General features: G+C 42.2%; 2 protein-coding genes across 13 annotated transcripts in view; one reads left to right on the top strand and one right to left on the bottom strand.

The window, feature by feature from the left end:
* Window positions 1-5,965, top strand: part of ABI1 (abl interactor 1) — a 157,290-nt gene extending 151,325 nt beyond the window's left edge. For all 10 annotated transcript variants that reach the window (XM_063921669.1, XM_063921666.1, XM_063921663.1 and 7 more), the window contains one exon: window positions 4,778-5,965. In XM_063921669.1, the coding sequence (XP_063777739.1) occupies window positions 4,778-4,953 (176 nt within the window). In that variant the 3' untranslated portion in view covers window positions 4,954-5,965. The remainder of the gene's footprint in view (window positions 1-4,777) is intronic.
* Window positions 5,966-9,643: 3,678 nt separating this feature from the next.
* PDSS1 (decaprenyl diphosphate synthase subunit 1) overlaps window positions 9,644-21,681 on the bottom strand; it is a 41,617-nt gene continuing 29,579 nt past the window's right edge. For all 3 annotated transcript variants that reach the window (XM_063921670.1, XM_063921671.1, XM_063921672.1), the window contains 2 exons: window positions 15,021-15,101; window positions 9,644-14,156 (listed from right to left, as the gene is read on the bottom strand). In XM_063921670.1, the coding sequence (XP_063777740.1) occupies window positions 14,016-14,156; window positions 15,021-15,101 (222 nt within the window). In that variant the 3' untranslated portion in view covers window positions 9,644-14,015. The remainder of the gene's footprint in view (window positions 14,157-15,020; window positions 15,102-21,681) is intronic.

The following is a 21,681-nucleotide window of genomic DNA, read 5'->3' as shown; positions in this document are numbered from 1 at the left end:
ATTTGATTTCCATTGATAATTTTTGTGTGATTTTGTTGTCAGCACATTCAACTATGTAAAGAACAAAGTATTTAATAAGAATATTTCATTCATTCAGATCTAGGATGTGTTATTTTAGTGTTCCCTTTATTTTTTTGAGCAGTGTATCTCTATCTATCTATATCTATATATATATATATATATCTGTGTGGCGGGTCTCTGTCCTTAAATAGGGTGAGTATGGTCTTATTTCTTTTCTTTTCTTTCACCTACACCTTGACAAAGGGGTTGGAATCCCCGAAACGTTGGTGGGGCGCGGGTGCGTCATGTAACTGAATTCTTAATACAAATCTTTCCAAGCAAAAGACCCTGAGTGCCGCAGTTTTTGTCCTCTGTGTATCTATCTATCTATCTATATATATATATATATATATATATATATATGAATCCAAACAAGTAACTGGCACTCAGGAGTCTGAACAAATAGCGGAATTAATTTTTATCCATAGTCAACGTTTCGGGGGTCTTAGCCCCGTCGTCAGGACATAACAGAACAGCATACAACATACAATGAACACTTACCCCACCTTTGTACCCCATCAGACACATGTGTTCGCCCACGATCTCTCCCCTTGACTTCCGCCCGCCGGAGGTCACGATCCTTCCTCCGCCCGGCTTCCGCTCCAGTTGTTGCTAGGCAACCGCGAGTGTGCGTTCCACACACCCCGGCATATGCGCTCCACCGAGCGGAAGTACCTCATACATCTCACGGACGGGGTAATTCATCGGGGCAGGTCTCGCCGGCGTAACTACAAAAGAATACATAAATGCACATTTATAACTTATAAGTATGTTACAAAAACAAAAACAAGAAAATAAATACAAAATTGCATATGGACAAAAATGTCATGTAACCCAGCAACAAAATAATTGCATGTATTGCTTATATCGAAAGCTATTTAAATGGTGTTCCAATTAATCTTTTCATTAAGCCCATTAGGAGCTATAGTCCCTAACCGGATTATCCATCGCGATTCTTTAAGCAAGAGCTCACGGGCTCTGTTGCCACCTCTCAATGTAGCAGGAACGTGATCAATAATAAAGTATTTTAACATATCTAGCCTATGTCCAGCTGATCTAAAATGTTTTGCTACAGGCTGGTCAATCGACCTACCTTGTAGCACAAGCCGTATAGCAGACCGATGAGCCGCCATCCTTTCAGTAAATTTTCTGGTAGTCTGTCCCACATAGTATAGTCCGCATGGACAAACAATAATGTATACCACGTGGGACATATTACAGGTAAGGACATAACGTATGTCAAATTGTTTACCTGTGTGGGGATGGGCAAAGGTCTTACAAGAGATCAGGTGAGAACATGTGGCACAGCCACAACATCTGTAACATCCAGGGGGTTTCCTATGAATGTTTGGGGGTAATGCTGATCCCCTCCCTGTTATGTCTGCCTTTACCAACCTGTCTTTTAAATTACTACCCCTTTTGAAAGCAGCTATCGGTCGGCTACAGTTCAACCCCCTCAGCTCCGGGTCTGTCTTGATAATTGGCCAAAGTGCATTGGTCGCTCTTTTAATAACTGGACTGGCTGTAGTGTAATCTGACGTCCATGGAATCAGACTACTGGAACTACGTGCCTCAGGGTTGAGAAGATCAGACCTAGACATGTTGAGTACTTTTAATTTTTGTGAGTTTAAAATCTTGCTGTTGTACCCACGTACTTCGAATTTACTAATAAGTGTATCTAACTGTTTGGGAACTTTATCAGAATCACTAGTGATGCGTGCTATGCGCATCATTTGCGACATAGGCAAACCTCTTTTAAGAGCCTCAGGATGGTGGCTGGAATTCATAAGAAATGTATTCCTGTCAGTATCTTTAATATATACTTCAGTAGATATTAAATTATTTGTGACTGACACCTTCACATCTAAGAAGTTAATTTCCTGCATGCTGTATGAATAAGTAAATTTAATTGGAGAAGCCCTGTTGTTAACCTCTTGCATCAACCTTTCCAGGAGTTCAGCACCTCCTGTCCACAGCAGGAATACATCATCGATGTATCTCGTGTACCACAAAATATGTTTCTTAACCTCCCGATCCTGAAAGAATATTTGAGTTTCCTCCTGAAACATAAATATGTTAGCGTAGGAGGGTGCCACGGCAGAACCCATGGCACACCCCCTGCGCTGCAAATAAAAGTTTCCATCAAACAAAAAATAATTTTTAGTTAGAGTCAATTCTAATAAGCGTAGAAACAAGACTTTATCAAACTCAGTATTGCTCAAATTTTGTTCTAGAAAGTTACTCATAGCTGATAGACCACCGGCATGGGGAATTGATGTGTATAGACTGCAAACGTCCAGAACTACCATGAGTGTACCAGAAGGAATACTGTTGATGGAAATTAATTTCTTAAGAAATGAGGTAGTGTCTTTCAAGAACGTATCCTGTTTCAGGAGTAAAGGCTGCAGTATACAGTCTAGTAGTTGTGAGACCGGTTGTAGGAGAGAGTCCCGTGCCGCAATAATCGGTCGTCCAGGCGGTTTTTCTTTATTTTTATGCAGTTTTGGAAGAGTGTAGATTACCGGGACCTTCGGAAAACGCACCAAGAGAGCATCATATAATTTGGAAGGAATTTTATTCAAAGATCTCGCTTCATCCAAGATAACCTTAAGATCTCTCTGATAGTCCATAGTAGGATCTTGATTTAACCTCTTGTAAATGGCAGAGTCGGATAATTGAGACAGAATTTCAGCGCGATAGTCCCCAATATCCTGGAGTACAATCGCCCCACCCTTGTCGGCGGGCCGAATTATGAGGTCTTCATAGGACTCCAGATTTTTCAGAGCACCTATTTCCTCTTTAGATAAGTTATGTCTTATTTTGCATGGAGCCATGGTGAATTTTTCTACGGCTTTATCCATCATTCTCCCAAATGTTTTAAGGGAGGCATTAGTCGAAATAGGATCAAATGTAGATCTAGATGCAGATCTAATGAAGTCATCATATACCGTAGGTGTGGATAAATCACCCGGAGCATGTTGATAAAACTCCTTAAGACGTAACTTTCTTGCAAAGCGGTGAGAGTCTCTTTTCCAATTAAAGGTATCAAATTTGTTGGTCGGGACGAAACTGAGTCCTTTGTTGAGGACCCTTTCTTCCACTTCAGTCAGAGATCTTGAAGAAAGATTAAAGATTAAGTTGTCTTTTTGTTTCCACCCCTTCTGCCTCTTGTTTTGGCCACCCCTGCGGGTGGGAGGTCTCCACTGGAGGGCACCCCTTCTGTTCCTAAAGGGATTTGTCGTGCCCTGGTTACATCATCTGATTCAGAGACAGCAAAATCGCTGTCACTGTTAGAGGTATTTCTATCACTCGGGCCGCTCTGGGTCCTTTTCTGCCACGGTCTGCGTCTGGGATTTAATGCTCGGTTTCCCCTTATACCGTCTCCACCTGCCAGCCATTTATAGACTTTATTTTCCTCATAGTCCAAGTCAACAGTGTATTTTTTATTTTTCTTAAATTTAATCAAGTTTTTCTTGTAGTTTTCACACTGTATTTCCAACTTATGAATCCAGTTCTGGCTAGTCTCAGTCTCCATCGTATCTTTAAATTCTCTTTCAAATTCAGCAATTTTCATACGGGTAAGTTTTAATTCCCTATTAGCTTCTTCTATGACAGCTATCATCAGGTCAAACGAACACTTATTAAGTATTGCAATCCACTTTTTTACGAAATCCGGATTGTACCGGCCTATCGTTGGTACATTGAGAACCCTGAAGCCCCTGGGTATCTTATGCTCCCTGTAGTACTCAGAGAGCGAGATCCCATGTAATAAGTAATCAATTTCTCTACGCCTGAGTTTAAACAGACGATTGAAGAGGTCTTCAGAATTATGTACCGGATCACTAATAGTTAAATTTTCTTTAGATAATATTTCCTCAATCTCTGCAGCAGAGAAACTGAACGTAGCACCTGGTTCTGGCATAGAGAAGTTAGAGCAACCTGCTGTAGACTGTGGTTGTGCTGGGCTGGCCGACACGTCCATAATGCAAGCAGAAAACAGCTGATCACAAGTGCAAAAGTTCTGGTAATATAAAATGGATGAGGGTGCCTTGCAACTTGTGCTAAGCAAAGCACTGCAATATCCAACCCAATTTTGCTGGCACTCCGATTCCACAACAACTGCTCCGGTGCCCAGTAGAAATAAATCAATATGAATCCAAACAAGTAACTGGCACTCAGGAGTCTGAACAAATAGCGGAATTAATTTTTATCCATAGTCAACGTTTCGGGGGTCGGGCGGAAGTCAAGGGGAGAGATCGTGGGCGAACACATGTGTCTGATGGGGTACAAAGGTGGGGTAAGTGTTCATTGTATGTTGTATGCTGTTCTGTTATGTCCTGACGACGGGGCTAAGACCCCCGAAACGTTGACTATGGATAAAAATTAATTCCGCTATTTGTTCAGACTCCTGAGTGCCAGTTACTTGTTTGGATTCATATTGATTTATTTCTACTGGGCACCGGAGCAGTTGTTGTGGAATCGGAGTGCCAGCAAAATTGGGTTGGATATATATATATATATATATATATATATATATATATATATATATATATATATATATATAATCTCTCTATCACACACACAACTTATACATAGACCCACTTTCTACTAGCGATTGAATCTTCCGACTTACATTTTTAGTGATCTACGGGTCTTATTGCCTTCTTTCTTTGCCATGGTGTAATCCTTCTCTCTCTTTCCCCATCTCTATCTCTAGTTGTTGCCATTTATGATTACTCGAAGGATAAAGAAGATGAGCTGTCCTTCATGGAGGGATCGATAATTTACGTAATTAAGAAGAACGACGATGGCTGGTATGAAGGGGTCTCCAATGGAGTGACTGGCCTCTTCCCAGGAAATTACGTTGAAAGCATCATGCACTATGCGGATTAATGTCTTACAGAATTACATTTTTAAGTTCAGTACCAAGTCTATCTGATTTTAAAATTAATTGTAAGAAATAATGTCTTCGTACATATAAAACTGTGGCTTGTTTCTTTTTATTTTTTTGTTTTTAACCCGTTCAGTGCCAGAGGACTGCTATTGCACCAAAAGGGTTTAGACCGATTACATCTGTGCTCTGAGAAATATTTACCCATAAGCCTCAAGACCAATTGGTTCAAACAAAACCTGGCACCAGTTTCCACCCCTGTATTCACATCTGCGTTTTTATTTTCATTTTTCTGGACCAACCTGAATACACCATTGGGATGTAGGGTATTATAATAAATCCATGAATCATCTTGTGCCACTGACATGTGTTTTACTCAACATGTGTTTCCTGTGCAGCATGAAAACTAACACTACGTTAGGCTACCATTAACATTTGGACTCCGAGTTGATGCTACTGCTGGTTTTATCGCCTTTCTTCTAGATAATTGCTCATTCTTAATATTTAAAATGTTTTTTGTTTTTTTTTCTTAAAAGCATGCATACAAACACCTTTTATGTAATGATTTTTTAATTTTTTTTAAATCTGCAATGCTTCCGAATTATTGTAATTACCATTAGTACTCACCGGTTTTAAGGATTTGTCAAGTCTTTTAAAAGTGTCCATCTGTGAAACAAAAATGGTTGTAATCTGTATTTTGTAATATGTACCGCTTCACGTTTTTTGCAACGGCCATTCCGAATAACCCATTTCTCAGTACAGAAATGCACCAAAATTTTGTGCAATTCTCCGTTTACACGCGGCCAGTTTGGTTCTGCAGGCTTTCCATGGTACGGAGCCAAAACATGGACTAAAAAGTGTTATTTAAAGGCACAATCCCTCTGGAATGTAGCACAGGAAGAAGAAATTCTGTACACACTTCTGGATTAACCCTTGTTTTATAAAATGATATGATTATATTCTGTCTCTAATAAACTGTATCCATACAGCTCAGCGGTGTAGCTGAATTCACTGCATGACTTACAATTCATTGGATGTTACTTTTGATAATTGTATAAGCAATTTCACCTCTACAACCTTAAGATGAGTTCACTTTGTACTTTTTCAGTTATTTGGAGTAATATGGGCTTATAGTGGCATGATCAATACTTATGGATAAAACCACTCTGTGGCATGGCACAAGTCTCACTGAATGTGACATATGGTCTAATTCAGTAGACCCTCCCACAAGACCAATGAAAGTATAATTACTTTAATATCCTTTTTCTACTTTAATTCGGGTTAGCCCTGCCAGAGGTCATTGATATATCAGTGATGGAATCCTTGGGGTATGGTTATTGCCATAACTACTTATACTGAATTTACTTTCTTGAGTTTTCATGGTGGTGGATTGTAAACGCGTGGCATGTATAAATTTGTGATTTCACAGCTAATGTTCTAAAATGTAGATATGTCAACACTTAAAACATTATATGTTTTTTTTTTTCACTTAAAATCGCCTCTTGCAGAAAATATGTGGGAAAATGCCCCAAATGTTATAGGCTGGGTCTGTATGGCTTGAAGTCCTGATTGGTTCAGCAGTCTTAGCCTACACTCCGCTGCAACCTGTTAGAGAAAGGGAAATAATATGGGCGGATAAGCTTCATGGCAAAATCCATAGATATTTAATACAGTATGGCATTAAATGTGCACAGATTTATACAAGTTGAGTCTTGGAGTAGATTAGGATATGTTTTATATTACAGGCAGTGCATCAGATCTTTAGTTTTGGTTTATGAATGCACTTACCGTCTACTTTATACATGCCAGAAACCTTTTTATATCTGTGATCAAGCAACAACCCAGTGTAGTATCACCTTGAATGGGACCATTACTGTGCCAAGATTTCATTGGGTCAATATGTATACTGACAAAACACTTTGTGCAAGGTGGACCTTATATCCAGTACCTGACTGCTTAGAACAGTGATGGCTAACCTTGACACTCCAGCTGTCGTTGAACGGCACATCCCAGCATGCCCTGGTACAGTTTTGCTATTTGGCCTTGCTAAAACTGATGCAGGGCATGCTGGGATGTGTAGTTCAACAACAGCTGGAGTGTCAAGGTTAGCCATGGCTTAGAACAAGGAGCTATAAAGGACCAGTAAGTTCAATGAGGGCACCTGGAACTGTCTTAACCCTTTCTACGTGCTGATAAGATACCATGGAGATGCACTGAAGTGACACACTGCAAGTGTCGTATCTTTCTGCCCTCTTTATTGACGTATAATTACCCATAAAGTATTACACTGCTCTGCGTAAGGCCTTTTGTATAACTGCAGAATCATGTTTAGCACGATTTATAGATGTCACAGAACTGCCAATGTTTGGTTTTCACTGAATTATTACGGAGATTGGGGATTTCCAATTAATAAATGCGGTGGATGCTTCAATGCTGCAAGCGATAGACACGTAATATCTCGTAACCTGCTCCAATGCTGTTTATACAGTCTGCTGCTACTTGGTGGATGGATTTCCACATTTTTTAGTGTGGGCCTGTCCGGTTCCCACAGAGAAGGCAGACAATATTTCCTAGACCCTTAGCTGTTCACTAGGCACTAATGACTGCACTGAGGTATGAGGCACAGTTAACCATTGGGGGCTATTACAGTTCACACAACAAGAGTGGCTAAACCTGACTACACTAATATGTGGTGATGAATTGTTAGTGGGGGTCATAGTTTCCTAACCGCTAGGACTATAAACAGCACTCGATCACCTGATGCCCATGTAAGATGGGGCTGATGACTCTTATAAGATAGCTGTAACCATGGTCAAAATATGAGCGCTATATTGTTGCTGTACTGGTTTCACATACCAATATGACGGGAGCCATCGTAAGACAATACATGGTATACTTTGCAGCAAGTAGTTATGATGTAAGTTTTCAGCTATAGCATCAAGCCACAGGTTCTTTAGATGTATGGTGCAAAAGTGATGCAGTTTAGTGTGTTGTAACCCATGGCAACCAACCAAATTGATAGTTCTAGTATAGTTTAAACTTTGGCACCTCAGCTACTGTGGAGCTACACATCCTAGTACGCTTAACTGCAAATCTGGCAGGGCATGCTGGATGTGTAGTTCCACAGCAGCTGCGGAACTACACATCCCAGCCTTTGCCTGTGCACCAGTATTTGGGAAGATGCTGGTAATGTTGCCACACATTGAGCTTTAAAACTTTCTTTATTCACAAATCAGAAGTAAATTATATCCAACTTATTGGGTAAGAGACTTATAATTGTAACATTTCTGCCTTTTATACCCCTTTCAGACAGAAAATGAAATTACCGGGTGAAGCAGTTCCACCCGGTAATTTCATGGAACACACTGGTCTTTTGTTTCTGTGTGGAATCTACCAAGGTCGGAGACGTGAGAATTTCAACACGAGTTGACACTTTCATACAGACAAAATACCCCTGTTGATCTGCAAATTAGTGGATTGAAATTCTCGACCCGATAATTTTCATGTCTGTGTGAAAGGGGGGGGGGGGACTTTAAGACTTTTCTGTCTTAAAGTGGTATTAGTTGTCCAAGGGGCAATGTATACAATGGACGATTTCCCCAGTGCCGAACTGCAAAATCCAGAGTGTTAAAAATCCTTAACTCCAATCATTTGTGTTGGAATCGGCGAATCGAGATTGTTAAACATGTTGGATTTTGATGACCACACGACCCAAGCATCTGTGGAATGGGGAACTGCCCCAATATGACCTTTAAGAAGAGTGATGACCTGTCTTGTGCGGTCATTAATAATAAAACTGTTGTCCGGTGTAAGTCTGATAACTCCGTGTGTTTTAAAGAAGAAAATGTGCTTTTAGAAGGGGGTGGGTGTATTACTGGTTTGATTTAAAGGACTACATTAGCACAATGGTCCGTTAGTGTGACTCGGTTTACTCCAGTTCATGTAAATTGCCACAATCTAGAAACGGGTGTATAATGGGTGGTATTCAGTATACTGGCTCCTGGGATCCCGTGTATAATGTCTAGGCTTTTCACTTCCTTAAGCTATCACAGAGGAGCAGACTGTAAAAATAAGATTGGGCAGTTGTTTTGCAGGGGTATACTTACGAAAAGGTCTACTAAAGCTAAAATGTTGCCTTGTATAAAACAGCTACTAATCAAATTTATAAATGTGTAAATCCTTCCATACACTGAACTTCGTATTTGATATCTTACCCGCATTTGTTACATAGCAGAGTACAAGCTGTCCTGTTATCAGAGGGTGAATGTGCTATGTATAACGGGAATACAGGAAGTCTGGTGTGTCTCCCGTTCTGATAAGCTCTTGGAACTACAGACGCATACATTTGTGAATGTTATTAGTAACTTTTGTATAAGCCAACCTGTAATTTTAGCTTCAGTGAGAGGTATTTTGTATTTAATGCAGAGCTTTGCTGTGAAATATTGTTTTGTATCCTAAAATTTTAAAATCTCTCAAATTCCAATGCTCTCTTGTTATACGACATGAAATCTTTAAAAAAACAAGTTTCTTTATTTTCAAATTGGAAATCCTTTTTTCATTTGTATATAACCTGTTAAAATTTTATGTACAGTCTTTTATAATAAACCATTCTCCTATGTAATTAAATGCAGCTTTTTGTTTTAGAATGATACTTTTCAATCATAGAGGGGGGGAAAAAAACAACCCAGAAACTATTTTAATAAAAATGTATAATTTGTCTCTTTTTAATGTTTGCACAGGTTTTGGCAATGCAGAAGGTCATACATGTAGCTTGGAGTACACGCCAAATTCATTGCATTGATTTTCAAGTTAGCCTTATGCACACACACAGTTCACCAATGTAAACAAGGTTTTGTAGAAGAATAAAATACACAATAGCAACTCTGGCACAACATAATTGTAGCTCTGACTTGACGTAAGTGGCAAGTTTAATGAAGGACAGTTTGGGAGATGTACTAATTACATGCAAATGGTCTCAGCCTGAGCATTGAATTGTGACTTGGGAAAGGGGGATTTAATAAAGTATCTAAAAATGGAGTGTTGCCTATAGCAACTAATCCTATTCTTATAATTTCTCTATTGCATTCTAGAAAATGATTGGTGTCTATGGGTAACACAGCCCTACTTCTCAATTTAGAACGGAAATAAATATACCTCTCTGACTCCTATAATTCAGATATCCATGCTTGTGCACATATGGTATAGTCAAACTGAGGCACCAATTAAGTCACCTGTGTCAAGTCTAGATATCTTTAAAACATTGGGTCGGATGTAATCCCATCCTAGTTGGCTGGAGGTGCAGTTTGTCAGTTGAATGGTTTTTTTTTTTTTTTTTTTTTAAAGCGGCAATCCTTTACAAGGCAAATCCATGTCTTGTCAAAGATTGCCGCTTTAAAAAAAAAAAAACAACCAACCCAAACAAATTCAGGTTGATGGCCATACTCCTGACAACTCTGATGGCATTAGATCTGGCTTATGGTCTGTTGGGACGCCTTGGAGACCACTTTTGGGAACTACTGCTATAATGGATGGAACGGAAATCCATAAATTACTGCTACACGCACATTAATATGAATGGGGTATTAACTTATCTACACCTCTTACTGTTTTCCAACACTAGGCAGTGGCTGCTTTCCTCTGTGCACACCTCACATTATTTGTCATTACAAATGCAGGTCACTATTTATACGTAAATCCTGATTACAGCTGGTGGTATCCCTGAGTAAACCCCACTCAACTAGTGAGTGAAAAATGAAGCAAGGCTAAAAAATAAATGGTACAGGTAGCAGATCCCCAGCAAATGTGATGGAACTAAGCAGCTAAACCTTGGGAGGACAAGGAAGGTTCTTATGTTAAATTATGTCTAAAATATTACAAAATGATTTCACATAAATAAAAGCAGTGTGGGGGTTGTCTACTCTCAGCTAACTCATTTATCCTCCAGCGGTGGGGAGATCATCTAGTTTCACATCTGGTATACCAAACTCTCCATACAGTATGTTCTTTAATAGAACAGGGGTAGGCAACCTGTGGCATTATACATCCCCGCATGCCATGCCAGTTTTGCTTTTAGGGGATGTTGATTCCATAACAGCAGCGGCAGGAGTGGTGCCACAGGTTGCCTACCCCCTGTAATAAAACACAATTAAAGCAGTATAGATGCATTTGGTCTTCCTGGGCAAATGACATTGAGGAGGAGTTCACAGGTAAATCGCTCCTGTTCACACAGGATTCTAAGTGTACAGACAGTAGACTGTACATCCAGCATTCACAAATAAACAGTTCCGCCCCTGATGAATACTGAAGTGCTGCCCTAATGGCAGGAGGACTGGTATCTTGTGCTGAACGCACAGATTTCCCAGCAGCTATAAAGTATTCAGCACAAGATCTGATTACTTTCTGAACACCAGGAAGAACAGAACTAGAAACCAGTAATTACTCACTATGTGCTTGGTGCTGTACCTTCAAAACATGACCGGCAAAACACACTTGGAAACCACCTATTTTTCTATCAAGCTTGTTTTGTACTATTTAAAATTGTAGAGAACAATAGATATTGAATACGCCTTAGGCGCTACCACCTTCTAAGAGAAGGTCACGTTCTATTCTTAATTAATAGTCCCATTTTCTAAAATGATTCATTCTGCCCTGAGGAAGAGTTAGAGACAACTCGAAACACGTTGGCAGCATTCAGAGATCCATTTACCTGCATTTTAGAAAAACAGGAGAACCTTGCCAGGTCCAGCAGCCAGCGGTTTGCGTGAAGGGAGGAATTCCGGAACCTTCCAATTTCACCCTTTTCATTGCTCCATGCTGGGAGCTTGACACGGTACGGTTCCATCTTGTACAAAGTATAGCTGTCATTTTTAATCGAATAAGAATATTTTAATTGAAAAAGAATACTTTCATGTATTTTATAACTGAATAAATTCGTCTGTGTTCAAAATACTACACTATATACGTTATTCTCTTTTTTTATGAACAACATCCTCCTATAAGGGAAGTTTCTGAAGCACTCCGAAATTGGAGAAGAACTTACACCTAGAAGGAGGAATACTGCGAGTGAAACACAAGACTCAATTTTGGGACTATTAATTAAGAATAGAACGTGACTTTCTCTTAGAAGGTGGTAGCGCCTAAGGTGTATTCAATATCTATTGTTCTCTATTAGCTTCTTTGGTGATTGGGAGTCACCTAAATACGTGTGGGCTGCTTTGTTTCCACCAAGCGCTATTTTCTGTTCCGCTCACATACTTTTTGTTATTTAAAATTGTACATTATCGTTATGATGGTCGTGGCTGAAAAGACATGAAGGGTTGTAGTACATTCTCAAAGCCAGCATATTGTGATATGTTATTTTATCAACACGCCCCATAGCCCAGCCCCCTCCACCAATTAGAATGTAATGTTCAGCAGAATGCAGTACAGTAAGTGGCAGTTCTAAATGTTTGTAAGCCCTGTCCCCATCCACACATTATAGTGGATATGAGACACCTCACCATAGCTAGTATGTTCAGCAGCAGCAGTGGGGTATATGTGGCTGAATGGGGTCTCCCAGGGTAGGATTTCAGCCAAACTTGCTTTTGTCTGTCACATCTGAACACCTCTCTCTCTCCTTTCAAATGGGTGAATATACTGTAATACAGCTTTTACACTCACGTCACAGCCAGGCGCCGCGTCATCCCCCTTTCCCCCTGCAGTCACCAACCCATCATATTGCCGGGTTGGCGACATTGCCAGCGACGTGGCGCCTGTATATCACTGAACGGGAAGCCAGGTCAATGCGCCCCGGCTCCCATTTACACTGCATAGTTTGCTGGGTTGAACCAGTGTTCAACCCAGCAAACTGCTCCAGTTGGAATACCGGGTCACTCGACCCTTTCACACCAACCAGCAACACGGGTTATGTACGCTCATGTGCAATAACCCGTGTTATATGCTGGCAGTATAAAAGGGGTATAACTGAGAACACAATGTCTGCAAGTACAGTAGACTGCAAAGAGCAAACCCCCACAGCAAATGTCTCCCACACTAACACAATTATACATTCTTTTATGTTTAAAGTGGATGGAATACTGCTGTGCTGGCGAGACGTATTACACTGTCTTTTTTTCTATTTTATAAAATGACTAGTTTTACAAGGATGTGTCCCGTATCACAATGCATTCAGATACACTAGGGGAAAACTTACCAGTTGTTACAATGTGGGGGCTTTATGAATCAGTGGAGAAGCGAGCCAGTAGAGACGTAGCACATGGCAACCAATCAGCTGCTACCTCCACTTTTATAGAATGCACTTGATAAACGTTACCTCAACGCTGATTGGTTGCCATGGACAACTTCTCCACTCTTTTACCTGCTTCATACATCTACCCCCATATCTTTTTAGAATGCTAATACTTTTGTGAAAGGGTTACTTAATCCTGGGTACACAATGGATGATATTTCGTCACTGCCACACCTGCCATAGATTTTTTTGCTCCAGAGTTTTGCTATAAAAATTATTAGAATAATACAAAGTTTTTTTTCTCAAATATATTCTTTGTATGTTTCAAATACTTCATATAATCAGAACTCTAGCGTATCCATTAGTATGACAGGACCGCACGTCACTGATGTGTACCCAATTGTATTTTCTCACAAGGCAACAGATCTATATAGATTCCAAACCACCTGCTGTTGGCTTTGAGGTACTACAACGTGTCAATGCCAGATGTCTTTTAATCAACAGCCATAAACACAAAATAAAAAATAAAAAAACACAAAAACCTTATTTCCATTCTAGCTTCAAAGAGTGAAATGATTTTATCCTACTGCCAAATATACCCTTTGAAGTCACCCCCCAAAACCTAGCACTGAACATATAGTTTCCTCTGCTAAAATTGAATAATAATAAAAAAATAATACAGTACTGTAACGGTGAAAGGCATAATAAACATATTGAGATTTTCTCTTAAAAGTCATTTTTGGTGGCCCGCACAGGAAGTAAAACCGGCTGTGTTTCTACAAGTGTTGCATTAGGCACTGTTTGGTGGTAGCTGCTCGGATAGTTCCCAGAAGTTACTTATTTGTCCCTTGCAAGCATGACCTCAGTCAGCTGAATGAGAGCGTCTCTCTCCGGGGATGGCTGGAGCTTGCTGATCTCTTGGATTGCTGCGCTACAGTAACGTTGGGCGAGGTAGGTAGTTTCGTGCACACCGTCACTCTGGTTGGGGAAAACGAAGGACGTTTAATACAAAAACACAGAAAAGACAGCATACATAGAATACTAGTACATTTTCCTTATGCCAGGTGTAGGAGATACAGACGTGCCCACATAGACCTATCCTCAAACTACACCAAACAGCTCCATTTAGCATGCCACAGTCTGAGAGTTAGCCATGCTAGTACTAATCTGAAAGTAACTCGTACACAATCTAGGGGGCGTAGATAAGACATGTCCAATAAGAGTGACTTGCACCATATATCCTTATGTTTGTTTAATCTGCAAGTTTATACCAATTAAAAATGACTAATTCTAAGTACCTAGTACACTATAAGCAAAGTAAAATGATGAAAGTGCGCAAAGCAGGAAACGCACCATATGGTGCATAAAGGACACGTGTCTGAGGACACAGCTGCAGTGGCACTTAGTGTAAATTTAGGGCCCCGCTGTGATGTCTACAATCATGGCTGTACTTTTCATTGTGCAATAATTGGAAGGCTCCATGAGCAACCTGGTTACTTGTGTGTGTATATTATAGATCTACTGTAGAAAGATATAAATGATTGCAACAATACAGAATGCTGTAAATATTGGTATACTCGGCAACAAACATTTCAGCATCATGAGCCTATGAAAAGTCTCATCCATTCACAGAGGTGGAGATGTATGAAGCAGTGAAAAGAGTGGAGAAGTTGCCCAATCAGCTTCTGCCTATAATTTTATAGAAATGCTACCTCAGAGCTGATTGCCCTTGGCAACCAATCAGCTCTGAGGTAGCATTTCTATAAAATTATAGGCAGAAGCTGATTGGGCAACTTCTCCACTCTTTTCACTGCTTCATACATCTCCCCCAGAGTCTCTTACCTGACGAACGTACTGCCATGCTTGTTCCACATCCCCCGGTAAGCTGAACCTCCTCATGATCATAGCATTCAATTCTGGGAACTAGTCACAGGAAACATTGCATACAATTAATCACATATTCCAGGGAGGGAACAGGAAGTAGTACAACATAATGTGGCCAGTCACTGCATCTGGTCTCACTGCTAGATTTTATTTCCACAGCTGTATTAAAACAGACCTCTCATTGGACTTCAGCTCAGACAGCCGATGAGAGCGGGTTGGCACCAACTGATTGCCTTTATTGTTCTGGACTTTAGAATACTGGACTTTGTGAATTAACACACCAATTGTGATAAAAAAAAAATAAAAAATAAAGGATTTTTGGTACTTACCGATAAATCCATTTCTCTGAATCCATTCGGGGACACTGGAGATCTATACAGCTGGTGTGTGAAGATTGCAGACCGAAGGGTGGCACAATGAATTCATTAAAAAAAGATTATTCACAGCTGGCTCCTCCCTCTTCACACACCCCTATCCCTCCAGTTTGAAAAATTTGACGGGGGGGGAGGAGGGGGGAAGGGACATGAAGGACTCACGCCTCACGTGAAGGATCCAAATATATCTCAATGTCAAACACTAACCAAGAACTGTCAAAACAGGCAAACAATACAAACTTGTTTGACCCAATGTAATAAGAACACGAAGGCTAACAGCACAGAGGCGGGCGTCCAGTGCCCTCGAGTGGATTCAGAGAAATGGATTAATCGGTAAGCACCAAAATCCTCTTTCCTCTATCATCCATTAGGGGACACTGGAGATCTATACAGCTGGGGACGTCCCAAAAATACTCCCATGGGCGGGAGTGCTGTCCGAAGCTTGGAGAACCAAACGACCAAAATTTGAATCTCTAGAAGCAACTGTATCAAATTTGTAAAAGCGAGTGAACGTGTGTGCTGAGGAACACGTTGCCGCTCTACAAAGTTGGGCAGTAGAAGCTCCTCTAGCTGCAGCCCAAGAAGCCCCCACAGATCTGGTGGTATGAGCACCCACCCGAAACGGAACTCTCTTACCGTTTGAGATATATGCCTACTTGATGGTCAGTCTTATCCATCTAGCCAAGGTTTGTTTTGAAGCTGGCCAACCTCTCTTGGGGCCATTATACAGAACAAACAAGACGTCTGTTCTCCTAAGAGAACTAGTAGCCTGTATGTGACTCCTAAAGCTATGACCACATCAAGGGAAAGGTCCCCTTCCGAGACCCCCTGGAACGATGGAACCACGATTGGTTGGTTTATGTGAAAACCAGATACCACCTTAGGTAAAAACTCTGTACGAAGGCAGAGTTCTGCCGAGTCTTCATGAAAGACAAGAAAAGGACTCTTACATGACAGGGCCCCCAATTCTGACACCCTTCTTGCTGATGCTAAAGCCAACAGTAAGACCGTTTTCCAACATACATATTTTAGATCTGCCTGCTCTAAAGGTTCAAAAAGGTTCGATTTCAAAAACTCCAACACCAAATTAAGATCACACGGAGCCGTGGGAGGACGAAAAGGTAGTTGAATTCTCAAAAATCCCTGTAAAAAGGTCTGCAGGGACACGCCAGTCTTTTTTGGAAAAGAATTGAAAGTGCAGAGACCTGGACCTTCAAGGCTGCTCTCTGTGCTTGTCCGCCCGCCAACCTCCTGAGCCATGCTGCGCCCCGCCGCTCCGGAGCTGCCCGCTATTTCCAGTGCCTGACGGCCCAGCGGGGGGACCCAAACCCTATATCTAGGAGCCACGCTGCTACTCACTGTTAGCGGAAAACTTCTGTATGAGATGCTGATCCCTTGCACCGGTAGTCTCATATGTACTCTAAAAGTACACTCCAAGTCAGCCTGCACCCTCCTTTCTGCCAGGTGGGATCGGGCCACAGAACTTTTAAAGGAAAAAAGCTTTTGTGGAGCAAGAGCTCCTTTCTGTGCTTCCATCTCCTTGCACAATTTTTTAAACTGGAGGGATGTGGGGGGCATGAAGAGGGAGGAGCCAGCTGGGAATAATTTTTTTTAATTAACTGTGCCACCTCCGGTCCGCAATCTTCATACCCCAGCTGTATAAGATCTCCAGTATCCCCTAGTGGATGACAGAGAAATATAGGTACTACCTCTAAGCAATAATCGGACAACAGAAATGAAACATAATTTTTAAGGTAATATGTTATTTATGTGATGGATGTTCTCCACAGAGGAATTTCACTGCACACCTACTATCAAAACAGTAATGACTTCATTACAGAGATGGCTATAGAAGGACAGAGAAAGGCGTTGCAGTAACTTATTTCATGCATGAGGTATGCAGGGACTAGCAGCTCCACAACATCTTATCACCCCATTCCTGAGAACCTAGTAAACAAATGTTAAACTGTAGAAAATAGGATTTTGGTACTTACCAGGTAAATCCTTTTCTTTGAATCCATAGGGGGCACTGGAGTACTCTTGGATATGGACGGGCTTCCGTAGGAACAGCACTGAATATTTAAATTTAGAACACTCCACCCCTCCATATTCCCGACTACCTCTCAGTGTTTTTTACTGAGCCGAACAGGAACTATAGAGATGTTGACAATGGAGTATTACATATAACATAACTGACAATAACGAAGTTAACACATAACGTTACTGACAACTAAACAGTTGACACCCTAACCAGCACTTGTAATTTGAACCAGTCGGTGAAAGTGTGTTACCATAAGATCCTCAGAACTCACCACAACTAGGTAAAACTGCTCTGGGTGGGCGTCCAGTGCCCCCTATGGATTCAAAGAAAAGGATTTACCTGGTAAGTACCAAAATCCTATTTTCTTTATCATCCACTAGGGGTCACTGGAGTACTCTTGGGACGTACCAAAGCTTCCCCCGTGGGCGGGAGAGCTGTTTGGCACTTGTAACACTAGGCGGCCAAAGCTAGATGCTGATGCCGCAAACGTATCAAACTTGTAAAAGTGCACAAACGTGTGCACTGAAGACCATGTAGCCGCACGGCAAAGCTGCGTCGTAGAAGCTCCCCGACCAGCTGCCCATGAAGTTCCCACAGAACGTGTGGAATGAGCGGTTACTGACGTAGGCGGTTGTAACCTAGCATGAAGGTAAGCCTGACGTATGGTCAGTTTTATCCATCTGGATAAGGTTTGTTTAGACGCTGGCCAACCTATCTTGGCAGCATCATAGAGAACAAACAACGTATCCGTCTTACGAACTGAAGACGTTCGGGATACATAAACGCGTAAAGCGCGTACCACATCCAGAGTTCCAGAATGTGCTGTCAACACAGGAACTACTATTGGTTGATTGATGTGAAAAGATGACACTACCTTTGGTAAGAAGGCGGGATTCGTCCGAAGTTCCGCTCTGTCATCATGAAACACCAAATACGGTGCCTTGCATGACAAGGCACCCAAATCCGAAACACGCCTTGCCGAAGCTAAGGCTAGGAGAAAAATTGTTTTCCAAGTGAGAAACTTTATATCCACTTGCTGTAAGGGTTCAAAATATGAAGACTGTAAGAACTCTAAAACCAGATTCAAGTCCCATGGCGCTGTAGGTGGAATGAATGGAGGCTGTACTCTGAGGACACCTTGGAGAAAAGTGCGTATAGACGGCAATAGAGCCAATCGTCTTTGAAAGTAAATTGACAACGCAGATACCTGCACCTTCAGTGTAGATAAACGCAGGCCTCCATCTAACCCTGTTTGTAGAAACAACAAAATGCGGCATAACTTGAAAGATGCTGTGGGAAACTTCCGAGTTTCACACCAACCTATATAGGCACGCCATATTCTGTAATAATGAGCTGCCGTAACCGGCTTCCTAGCTCGTAACATGGTTGGTATAACCGAATCTGGAATGCCCTCTCTTCTTAAGAGGGCGGTCTCAACAGCCACCCCGTCAAACGCAGCCGCGCTAAATCGGGGTAAAGGAACGGACCCTGTTGTAACAGGTCTGGACGCAGTGGGAGCGGCCAAGGATCGTCTGCGAGTAGTCCTCGGAGATCCGAGAACCAAGCTCTCGAGGCCAATGAGGCGCCACTAGTATGACTGTGACCGACTCTCTTTTGATCCGTTTTAGCACCAGAGGGAGCAACGGAAACGGTGGAAACAGATACACAAGACTGTACGGCCACGCGACAGTGAGAGCATCCACCGCCACTGCCTTTGGATCTCTTGTTCTGGACACATACTGGAACGTTTGGTGATTGTGTCGAGACGCCATCAGGTCCACCTGAGGATAACCCCATCGCTGAACCAACATGTGAAACACTTCTGGATTTAATGCCCATTCGCCTGGATGAAAATCCCGACGACTGAGATAATCCGCTTCCCAGTTGTCCACTCCCGGAATGAACACGGCCGACAATATCACCTGGTGGCATTCCGCCCAATTGAGGATTCGAGCTACTTCCCGCATTGCCATGCGGCTTCTCGTTCCTCCTTGTTTGTTGATGTATGCGACCGCCGTCGCATTGTCTGACTGCACTTGGACAGGCTGAGAGCGAAGCATGTGCACTGCTTGTCGTAGCGCATTGTAAATTGCGCGGAGTTCCAGGACATTTATAGACAGCAATTTCTCGTGATCCGCCCAGAGACCCTGGAGCTGACAATTTTGAATTACCGCTCCCCAACCTTTGAGACTGGCGTCCGTAGTTAGAATTATCCAATTCCAGCCTCCGAACCGTCTTCCTGCGGTTAAATTGTGTTCCTTGAGCCACCAGAGCAGAGATACTCTTGCCCTTGGCGACAACCTCACCCTGTGGTGAATCTGCAGATGCGAGCCCGACCACTGGGCGAGCACATTCAGCTGAAATGGACGAGAGTGAAATCTTCCGAACTGAAGCGCCTCGAAAGCTGCCACCATTGTGCCTAAGAGGCGAATGCACAAGTGTACCGACACTGTGCGTGGCTTGAGCACTAATTGTACTAGATGGCGTAGAATTTGTACTTTCTGCTGTGGTAGGTAAATTCTTTGATTGACCGTATCGAGAATCATACCTAGGAACTGAAGGCGTTGAGACGGAATTAGATGTGATTTTTTGAAGTTGACAATCCAACCGTGGTGAACCAGTACCTCGTATGTTAGCAGCGCATGCTGGAGAAGTATCTGTTGAGACGGAGCTTTGATGAGCAGATCGTCTAAATATGGAACTATTGTCACTCCCAGGGATCTGAGATGAGCTATCATGACAGACATCACTTTGGTGAATACCCGAGGCGCTGATGACAGGCCAAACGGTAGAGCCTGAAACTGGTAATGGTTCTGGCGTATTGCAAACCGTAAGAATTTCTGATGAGGCTGCCAAATTGGAATGTGTAAGTACGCATCCTTGAGGTCTAGCGCAATCATAAATTCCTTTGGCTCTAAACCCGCAATCACCGAACGCAGAGACTCCATCTTGAATCTGTAGTAAGTTACGTACTGATTGAGACCCTTTAAGTTCAATATTGGTCTGACTGAGCCATCCGGCTTCGGTACCACAAAAAGACTTGAATAATAACCCTGACCCTGTTGGTGTACAGGGACCGGAATCAAAACTGCCGAATCCAGTAGGGACTGAATGGCAATTTGCAGAACCCTCCTCTTGTCGTCCGACAGAGGCAATCCTGTCTTGAAAAACCGCAGAGGCGGAAGACAGTCGAACTCTATTTTGTAACCTTTTAACACTAAATTGCGGATCCACCCATCCGCGGATGTGTGGAACCACGCCAAATGGAACGTCTGAAGGCGTGCTCCCACAATCGGAGAACCGAGATGGGCTGGTAGCCCGTCATGCCACCGGCTTGTCGGTAACCTTAGCGTCCTGGCGAGTTGTGTTGGTTTGTTGGAAACCACGTCCGCGACCACGTCTAGCAGGCGTGGCTGATCCTCTGCCACGTCCTCGAAAGGGCTGAGGTCTAAAGGATTTGAACGAAGGTCCAGCGTATCTTCTTCTTGATACCGGTGGAGGCAATGGTAAGAAAACAGACTTACCTCCCGTAGCCTCAGCAATCCATGCGTCCAATTCAGGACCAAACAACTTCTTGCCATCGTAAGGCAACGCCTCTATACCTCGTTTGACCTCTGCCTCCGCATGATAAGCACGCAGCCAGAGTGCTCTTCGTGCCGTAACTAGCGACGATGAAATACGAGAAGTGAGCTGACAGACGTCAGTAGACGCTGTACAGAGATACTCCACCGCCTCAATCATTTGATTTACAAGAATTATCAGATTTTCGTCATGTAAAGCAGATTTGAGTTCTGTAAGCCATATTATGAGTGCCTTAGTGACCCAAATGCCAACCAATCCAGGTCTTAGCATCACACCTGCTGCTACATACATGGATTTTAGCATAGTTTCTATCTTGCGATCTGAAGGGTCTTTAAGCGTAGTAGCTGCTGGCACTGGTATGGTTAATTTCTTGGTAAGCTTGGACACTGAAGAATCAACTATTGGTGGATTCTCCCATGTACATGTTACCGAGTCTGGAAACGGGTAACTAGACTTAAATCTGCGAGGTATAGAAAACCGTTTATCTGGATTCTGTCGTGTTTCTACTAACATCTGATTAAGAGATTCCGACACAGGAAAACTTATTGGAGTTTTTTGTCGTTTAGTAAATACGACCTGATCATTTGTGAGAGGCTCCTCAGTTTCCGTAAACTTCAGAGAC

Source organism: Pseudophryne corroboree, chromosome 5, assembly GCF_028390025.1.
Source record: "Pseudophryne corroboree isolate aPseCor3 chromosome 5, aPseCor3.hap2, whole genome shotgun sequence".
Taxonomy (NCBI): domain Eukaryota; kingdom Metazoa; phylum Chordata; class Amphibia; order Anura; family Myobatrachidae; genus Pseudophryne; species Pseudophryne corroboree.
Note: the sequence above shows the minus strand (reverse complement) of the source record. Positions and strands in the feature narration are given on the sequence as shown.